The 9346-nt window shown below is 47.6% G+C and overlaps 1 protein-coding gene across 2 annotated transcripts; it reads right to left on the bottom strand.

The window, feature by feature from the left end:
- Positions 1–1523: 1523 nt before the first annotated feature.
- COPRS (coordinator of PRMT5 and differentiation stimulator) lies at positions 1524–8015 on the bottom strand. Of its 2 annotated transcripts, none has more exons than XM_074319466.1 (4): positions 7791–8015; positions 5368–5438; positions 2466–2680; positions 1524–1958 (listed from the first exon to the last, which is right to left on the bottom strand). In XM_074319466.1, the coding sequence occupies exons 1-4, from the start codon at positions 7887–7889 to the stop codon at positions 1789–1791; spliced, it is 555 nt and encodes a 184-aa protein (XP_074175567.1). In that variant the 5' UTR covers positions 7890–8015; the 3' UTR covers positions 1524–1788. The 2 variants fall into 2 exon arrangements, with proteins under 2 accessions (XP_074175567.1, XP_019606285.2); XM_019750726.2 differs by having other exon boundaries at positions 1657–1958; positions 2466–2684; positions 5372–5438; positions 7791–7995.
- Between the last annotated feature and the right edge of the window lie 1331 nt (positions 8016–9346).

Consider the following 9346-nt stretch of genomic DNA (forward strand, 5'->3'; position numbering starts at 1 on the left):
TCACCTATTATACCATGAGTATTTTTCCATTGCGTTACCTTTTTCCTTACTCCCAGCTCACCCCTTTGAGATAACCAATGTTCACGGGGCGGGCAGTTATTCTTCTACATCTTTCTCTGTGCTTGATCCAGCCTATGAGGGGCACCAGAATAATATCTAAATCAGAACAATTGGCTACACCCCCCCCTTTCTTGTTATCCTGACATACCCAATGTTCTAATGTCTTTATTTTTAACTCTAAGAAAATAGTTTTCTATGTCCTTGCTCCAGCAGACCCTATTTCCCTCCCACCCACTTTGCTGGAAATAACCAGGCATAACCAGAACGATGACCTTCTAAAAAGCAAGAGTCCCAGATGCACAACGGCTCTGCAGGTCACAGCAGCAGCATCTTGTGAACATCCTTTCCTGCTATGTAAGCACAGGACACGTACAGACTCTCCCCACCTTGTGCCTCTTGCTTTTACTCAGTTTCAGCTTACACACACGAGCCATCCTCCTCAAGCCCCCAACATTTCTTGGCTCAGTTTCTCAAGTTCACCTTATCACACCAGACATCCTCATCTTCATGCCAGTCTTGTCAGCTATGGCGGTAGGAGGAGGAGAGAAAGAGCAGGGTGGTGATAGATGGTCTACAGCTGTCCCTTCAGCAAGGACAGTGAAAGGAACGTTCCGTCTCCCCAGGACAGCCTGGCCATGAGGTCCCGCACAACCAAAGCCACTGCCTTCCTGTTCACACACTTTGTAGGGTCTCTGAAAAAACAGTTTCAAGGATTAAATGTTCACTTGACTGCTATGGAATTGACTCAGATTTCAGATCTGAAACTTCTTCTCGATTCAGCTTCCAGGAGGAGGCAGGCAGGTAAGAAGCAATCCCTCGGCCTACCGAAAAGGCCAGGGTGACTTAGTTTGATGCGTCACAGACCTGCCCAGGCATGGCCCCCAGATCCCACCTCTGGGCTATCACACAGGCGGGGCCAACCGAGAGAGAATCCAGAGGCTCATGTGGGTTTAGGATCCAGTTCTGCCATTTCCTGGCTCTGTGATCTTGGAGAGGTCAACATTTGGAGTCTTATTTTCCTCATCTCTACAATGAGGTAAATTTAAAAAAAAAAAAAAAAAACAGTGACTTCATATCATTGTAACGATTAAAACATTAAATGGAAAATAGTTTTAAAATCCTTTCATGCCAATTGAGGGTTAGACAATTGCTGGTTTAATTAATCTGCCCTTTAGTTTTCCGGCCTATAGAAAGTCCTTGGTCACTATGTACAAGGTCAATTATCCATCGACAGGAAGAGAAATCAGCCACAAAGTCAGCCATGGCTCTTGGATTTCAATCCGTGGCTACTAGTGCCAGACCTACAGAAGCAGAACTGAAAAAGTATTTCCTTTCGCAGGGTAGTTTAAATCTCTAGTACTCCAGTCCTTAAAATTGTTAAGTCAGGGACTCTGAATGAAGGAGTAAGGCTTTGCTCAGAAGTAGCTAATTAAATGGGGGGCGGGGAAGTACACAAAAGCACATTGATTTTTTTCTACCTTTATTTATAAAGAGCATTTAAGTCCTCCTCCTGACACAGACACAAACATTCACACATCCAAGAAGGAGCTCATTAAAAACAACAACAACACAACTCGGGGACAGCGGGACCTTATTTAACATCAGTCCGTGTGCCCGACCCAGGGATCACTGGGAATGTTTCCTCAGATATGACACCGCACCTCACAGACAGGAACAGCGACCTGGATCTGTAGGCCCACCCACCTGCCAGGCAACACAAAGCTGCACTCAGTCTTCAGCATCATCAAACTGTCCCGTTTCAAAGACCATCTTGGAATAGTGGGGTATCAGTGGAGGTGGATGGTGCCAACTGGGGTCATAGATCATATCTCCTTGTGGGGTGCAGTACACCCGAGGTTTCACCTCTTGAGAAATGCAGCCCTGGATGTCGTCAGCATCTGCAGGCAGTTTCAAAAGACAGATGAATGGAAGGAGGGAAGGTGAAAACAAATAGCCAACAAATGTCTAGGGGACAGACACTGCACTTTGTTTTAAAAACACACTCACAGTACACTGAGTCCTCCTTTCCTGAAGGATTGCAAGCATGTTTTCTGAGGCAACCCATAGCTGTGCGGCTCAGCCAAAACATTCTCAGTGCAGAGGAAGCAGCTGGATAACAGAGCACTTCTGTCTGCAGCTTCTCAATTTACACAGAGATATTTGGAGAGAGTAACACTATGCCAGTGTTAAAACTGATACATTACGGAGTCAAATGCAACATTTCCATGTTTTTTTGTTTTGTTTTTTCTCAATCTGAAAGAGAAGCTGTCACAGACATCCCAGATCTAACAGGTATCAGGCGAAGCTCACAGGTGTGGGTCCCTCTTCCAAACTGTCTGCCTTTGGGGGTAATCTGGGAGGAGAGTCTCGAACCTTGGCCTAGGACCCAGAAATTCCATACCTACCATACGGATTCCCTTGATCTGTTTTCAATTCCAAGTCCCAGTCCTCATGAAAGAGATCATCAGCCTGTTCCTTGGGCGGACAGCTGGACACCCCTTCTGACAGCTCCCAGGCATTGAGTTCCCCATCAGAATCGTCATCCACGGCAAAGCCGCCTTCTTCAGGACGGGTGCCCTCACCACCAGCAGGACTATCGTTAGGGACGCTCCGCACTTCACTGACTAAGAAATCGACAGAAGGAAGAAGGTCTTAAAACAACTGACAAACCAGAGAGGGCCTACCTGTGTGCTTGGAAAATGTTGGGCAGACTTACTAAGAGGCCAGCAGTAACACAAGTGTACCAGAGTTCTTTAGCTACCTGAGCACTTTAAAAAATAAAGTTTCATCAACATTTTTAGAAGTAGGGTTGATCGATTATTTGCAATAAGACGTTTTGCCTTGAAAAAGACCACCAATTACCCTGTCATGCAATTCACACAGGGAGCCAGGCACAGTTTACATTTTCAGGTCATTTATATGTCATTGAGGCAAATGAGAAACTTTCATACTACAGGTGAATTGAATTTTTGCTCTTCTGTTCCTCCCTTCATCCTCAAAGAGCATGTTACAGGTGAGCACAGGACAAGGGGGGGGAGTGGGAGAAAAGCAGGGAGAAGGTCAGAACCCATCTAGTCAGACTGGATAGCCACCATGGCTGCTCCTCCTGAAATCTGGAAGGGCTGGAAGGTACATTTTCAAAAGGGTCTCAAAATAATGGAAGACAAGTATGGGAAAAACAATGGACCTCCAAGCATATAAGTATATCATGCAGGGACTCTGGTCCTGCGTCCCACACAAGAACGCAGGATATGGTGAGGCCAAAAAGGAACACCCACGGAGCCATAGACAGGGGAGTCATACCACTATACTCTCGCTGGCGGCCGGGCGAGACACAGGAAGCAGGAGCCACACAATCCACCATCCACACTTGCTAGCTCCACTTGCTAGTCGCAATCCGCAGTCTGCTTCTCTGCCAACCAACCAACCCCACTTGCTGGCATAGTCATGGCAGTTATATTTGTGGCTAATGGCTAACCGGTAACAGCTGATGGCCATCTACTACCCGAGCCAGCACCTTTCCACAAGAGGTCAAAAGCATGGAAACTGCTCTCTGGGACTCTGTCCCCACAAAGTGCTACGGTGATGCCAGGTCAGAGTTAGGAAATGAATCAGCCTAAAAACAGCCATGCTGTTAACACAGTTTGATGACAGCTATAAGCAATAAAGAAATAGTTCAGGGCAGGGGCTCTGGAGCCAAACTGCCTGAGTCCAAATCCCACTTCTGCCAATTACTAAATGTGTGATGGAGCTGAAATGTACTTGACCGATTCCTCAATAGCTTGAACACAGAATTACCCCACAACCCACTCCTAAATGTATACCCAAAAGAATTGGAAACAGGTGTGCAAACAAAACTTGTACAAAAATGTTCACAGCAGCACGATTCACAATCACCAAAAGATGAAAACCACCCAAGTGCCTATCAACTGATGAATGGGTAATACGCGAAATGTGATATATACATGACAGAATTATTCAGCCATAAAAAAGGAATGAAGCGTAGGCATGCTTCGTTTTATTGCACTTCACAGATGTTGTGGGGTTTTCTTTTGCAAACTGAAGGCAAGACCCTCCATCAGCAAAAAGATTACGACTTGCTTTATTGGGATACTTGCTTTATTATAGTGGCCTGGAACCGAACCCACAATATCTGCAGGGTATGCCTGCATTGATACATGCTACATGAATGAACCTTGAAAATACACTGAGTGAAAGAAGCCAGACACAGAAGGCCACATGGCGTATGATTCCATTTATACGTAACTCACATTTGCCTGTCCAGCATAGGTAAACCCACAGAGACAGAAAGCAGATTAGTGGCCACCAGGGCCACAAGGAAGTGGGGAATGGAGTGTGGCTACTTACAGGGCACAAGGGTTCCTTTTGGGGTGATGAAAATGTTCTGGAACTAAATAAAAGTAGTGGTGGTTATACAGCACAATTGTAACTGTGCTAAACACCACTGAATTGTATGCTTTAAAATCATTAAATGGCAAATTGTATGTCTTTTACCACAATTTTTTTTAAATTTGCTCTGTGCCTTAGTTTCCACATCTGTAAAATGGAGGCAGTATTGTTGAGTTTGTTTTTTTTTGTTTTGTTTTGTTTTTAAAAAGGAAAATAATCACTTAGAATTGTGCCTGGCACAGAGTGAGTACTCAATAAGTGTTAGTTGTTATGACTATACTTACATGCTTGGTGCTTTCTCTAGGCCAGTATTACCCAACAGAACTTTCTATCATCTCTGCTGTCTGGCAGGCTAGCATTAGCCATGTATAACTGCCGAGCATTTGACATATGGCTACTGCAACAGGATCTGAATTGTTTCATTTCATTTCATTGTAATTAACTTAAATTTAAATAGCACCAGTAGCTAGTGGCAATTACAGTTCTACATCTGCTCACCAAATCCTCAGAACAACCCTCTGAGAGGTAAGTATGATTATCCCCATTTTAAAGAAAGGATTAAGTGATTTATCTAAGACCACAAAACTCGAGCCCAGGACGCTGACGTGGAGCTGACAGTGAAAACAATTTTGCCTGGCTCCAAAGCTTATATTCTTCCTGCTGTCCTACACTGTCTTTCTCTGTAAACAGGATGGGTTTGGACCTAAGGTCAGGACTTCCCTTAGGGATGCTCCAGTAGGGCTTCCAAACAAGGGCACTGTTGAAACCCTAGGCAGAAAAGGCAACGCGGCAGCGAAAAGGAGGACTCGCTAGAAGAGAAGGTGGTAAGACACATAGGGACCGTCCCTGTCGCTCCCTCAGTCTCTTCCAGCATCCACCCCAGTCTCTGCCGTCTACTTGCCTAGTCCATCTGGGGCCTTCTCAATCTCGCTGTCCTGACCGGAGTGGTCATCTGGGGCAAAGCAAGCCTGCGGGAAGAAAAAACAATTACCCAGGACTTGGATGTCTGGGGTAGCCCAGTATTAAGCTCTAGGTTCTCAGACGCAACCCCACCCTTCCATACTCCCCATATTTGTGAGTGGGGCTGGGACCCTACAACCGGTATTTGTGCTTTGTCCTATGAAGTCAGCAAAGCTAGCGGGAGAAGGGCCTTGGCTCCTTCCTGTTCCTGCAGGCATCACCCCAGCGACACTTCACCCTGGCAGCTGGCGCGTCTTCCCATAGCGGCTGCTGAACCCAGCTTACAGTTTGCCAAAACTTGCAGAGCCAGCCTCATCATCCAGCCCTCTCTTCAGAGGTCTGACGCCCAGGCTCTCAGGACTCCTCCTCCAGGCTCAGAGCTGGGACAGCACCCTCTCCTCAGAGGGTGGAATTTCAGCTCCCCAAAGCCGCTCCTCTAAGCACGTAAATTTGAACCATTCCAACCTCATCCCTTGGTTCCCTAGGGTTGGTAGCTGTTTCTTGCCCGTTCCTACCTCCATGTTCACTTTTTAACTTGTCGGTTACTTAACTTCTTAGCTAGTTAACAGCTCTTTCTGTCCAATTCTGTCTCCTGGCTGATACACTGGAAGGAACAGAAGTTTAGTTCCTCTGCGATGATGAGGGAAATCTTCTTCCCCCACAGCCAACCATATGCTTCCCTGCTCTCATCACTCAAAAGTTCCTGAAATCCTATCACCTGTAAGACCTCTTCCTAAACGGAACAAGGAATGTCCACAGCCTGCATGAAAAGACCTGATTTCAATTCCAGCTCTGCCATTCATTCAGGGTGTGACCTTGAACTTCAACCACTGTGTCTGGGTTTCTCTCTCAGGAAATTGAGAATGATTGTTTTGACCTTGCAGGGGGCTTATGATGAGATAACATTTATGAAAACACTAGTACCATTTAATTTAAATCCACCTTCTTTGTGGCTACATCTAAACTGCTCTTGGCACCGGCCCCAATTAGCTTATGGTCTAGTCATACCTGGATTTTTTTTTTAACTTTTATTTATTTAAGTGTGTTTTTCCAAGATCTATCAGCTCCAAGTCAAGTAGTTGTTTCAATCTAGTTGTGGAGGGCGCAGCTCACAGTGGCCCATGTGGGGATCGAACTGGCAACCTTGTTGTTAAGAGCATCACGCTCTAACCGACTGAGCTAACAGGCTGCCCCCAAGTCATACCTGGATTTAAAGTGTCAATTCCACCTCCTGTAGTCAGTGACAACCGTTGGTGACTACTGCTGGACCTCTCACTTTGACCACTGCCCGAGATCTCTGTCTCCCCACTCTCCCACCCTGCCCAGCCTTACAGGGTTAATCAATGCTCGCCTCAAAAACCTTCAGCTCCACTGCAGGAGTACAGAATTAGCCATCGCATTCACACATGCCCCTCACAAGCCATCAACCTGTTGAGCATCTTTCTCTCTCCAAGCTCTGAGGCCCAAGTCCCCAAGCATTTGCCCTGCATTCCCACCTCTCCAGGCCTCTGCAAGCACCACCACCCTCTCACCTTGGAGAGGTAGTGCACATACCTTTCTGCTATGCCCTGACAAAACGAGGCTCATCCTATCTGCACGCCAAAGTAATTTTCTTTGTAAGTCTATCACTCCATATTTTCCTTCTTACTTTGGTTACGTAGTATCTTTGGTGCTTCAACAAGCACGCCATTCCTCCAGCCAAAAAGCATGTCTACCGTGCCAGGCACTACGCTAGGTGCCCGGTTAACAGCAGTGAACAGAAGGTTCCTACCCTCGAGGAGCTCACCAGCTAACAGATTACTGACTGTAAATAAGGGCAGGTGATGGCTGTAACAACGGTCTTTAAAAAACCAGGAGCCGTCCGGAGCGCAAATGAAAACAAGTTTCTGGAAAACCTGCGTCAAACCCGGCCTTTGGGTTTCATTAACTAGAAAAGGAGCGCGCATGAGACATCATCGGGTGCTCAGGGTCAGCTGAGCATCCTCACCAGTAGACACAGGTCCTTCAGGGAAAGTCGCTCTCCTCGCGCGCCCTCACCTGGCCCCTGTCCAGGCCCCCAGCTCTCGGTCATCAGCATCACCTCCCATTTAGCAAGTACGCAGAGGCGACCCCGGGGACCCGCAGCCTTTCTTCCCCGCCAGGCGCGTCCACCCACGCCTTCGAGGTGCCCCGCCCCGCATCCCCACACCCCGCGGCCCCTCGGCCCGGCGGTTTCCAGCTCGAGCACGCGCCCAAACGGCGCTCTGCGTTCACCGGGAGGCCCCAAGCGGGCCCGAGGCGCTTCCCCGGCTCCGCGGCCCCTGCAGCTTCCCGACCCGGCCGCAGGTGGTGGCTGCGCCGGGCCCCAGCGCGGCGCTCACCCCTGAGCTGGGGGACGCCTTCCGCGCGTAGGGCAACGGTGGACCCCGAGGCAACTCCGCGGTCCCCAACGCCTGGGCCCCAGCGGTCTGAGGGTCCATGCCCAGCCGCTGCTCGGTGCCCTGAACGCTGATCGGCCACGTGACGCGCCCGCCTGGCTGCCAGCCCGAGGATACGCCGCAGAGGGGCCAATCAGCCGGGGGGTGCTCCAGCACGAGGGGGGGGCGGGACCAGGGGCGTCACGAGGAAGGCGGGGGCGGGGCGCCGCAGGAGGGGCGGGGCGCGCCCGACAGCGAAAGCCCACCTACTGGTCCCAAATCTGATATTTGTAGCCCCAACTAGTGCAGGCAAGGCGGGACTAGCTTGGTCTGGAATGTCAAGTGTTATCCCTTCGCAGCTTAAAAACCTCCAATTCCTATTACCCGAGTCTACATGATAGTGTATAAAGCTCAGCTCTCAAAACTTTTAGTACAATTGTAGCTCACCAACCACATTTCACTCTTGATCTCACAAACTTCCCTAGAACTCAGGCTGGAATTGGACTATAACTCACCCACAGATGAATGAGACAACTCAGTACCCCAGTGATTCTCCCCCTTAAATTAACGATAGTTCTTAGTGAATCCATTAGAAACCAGGGCATAGGACCAAAATTTCTACAACGTGCTGGACACCGTACAGGTTATGTCATTAACCCTAGACGTTCCATGTCTCATGGTGGTCCTACCCGAGAAAAGCTCCTTTGTGGAGGTGGCAGAAAACAGGCAGAGGCTGCCTTCATTGCCTTTCCCCACACTTCCTGAACGTGCTCACCTTAACATGTAAGTAGCAGAAAAGGTGGAAGCTGGGAGTCCTTTGCTCACCCGGCCACCTTATGACAATTTTTGGGAGATTACAGAGCCTACCTAGTCCTTCATCTCCTTCCAAGAATGTATATTTTGTAAACTGTATAACACATTTGAAAAATTTTAGTGTAACAATAAATAATATTTGTTTTCTTTTTCACGACTTATAGACTTTCCTACAGAGAAGAGAATGTGATCAATTAATGTGTGCTGTTCTGACCCATGAGTCAGTTTCACCAAATCTAATTGGATCTATCTAGGTCAACAATGTCCAACAGAATCTTCTGTGATGGTGGGAATGAAAGTTCTATTTATCTGTGCTGTCCAATATGGTAAACATGTGGCCAGTATAAATGAAAAATCAAATTAATTTTAATAAATTTAAATGGCCATACATTAACTAGAAACTACCATACTAACGGTACAGCTCTAGGTGAACTAGCTAGATGCATTTTCATAACCTGCAATAGTGAGAACTAGATACAAGTGGGACCCAGGGGACCCACCTTCATAGCCTTGCTATAAGAAGCCAACCACCACCCCCTTTCCTCTCCTCTTGCATGCAACATGTATCTCTTTCCTAAAATAAAAATGCCACATAAGGGTTTAGCATGTTAAACTTCCTGGGACTTAAAGGAGGGAAAAGAGGAAATTATTTTTATTTTAAATCAAATAACAGGATGGATGGATGGTTCAGTGGTTAGAGCACAGTG

Source organism: Rhinolophus sinicus, linkage group LG15, assembly GCF_036562045.2.
Source record: "Rhinolophus sinicus isolate RSC01 linkage group LG15, ASM3656204v1, whole genome shotgun sequence".
Lineage (NCBI taxonomy): Eukaryota > Metazoa > Chordata > Mammalia > Chiroptera > Rhinolophidae > Rhinolophus > Rhinolophus sinicus.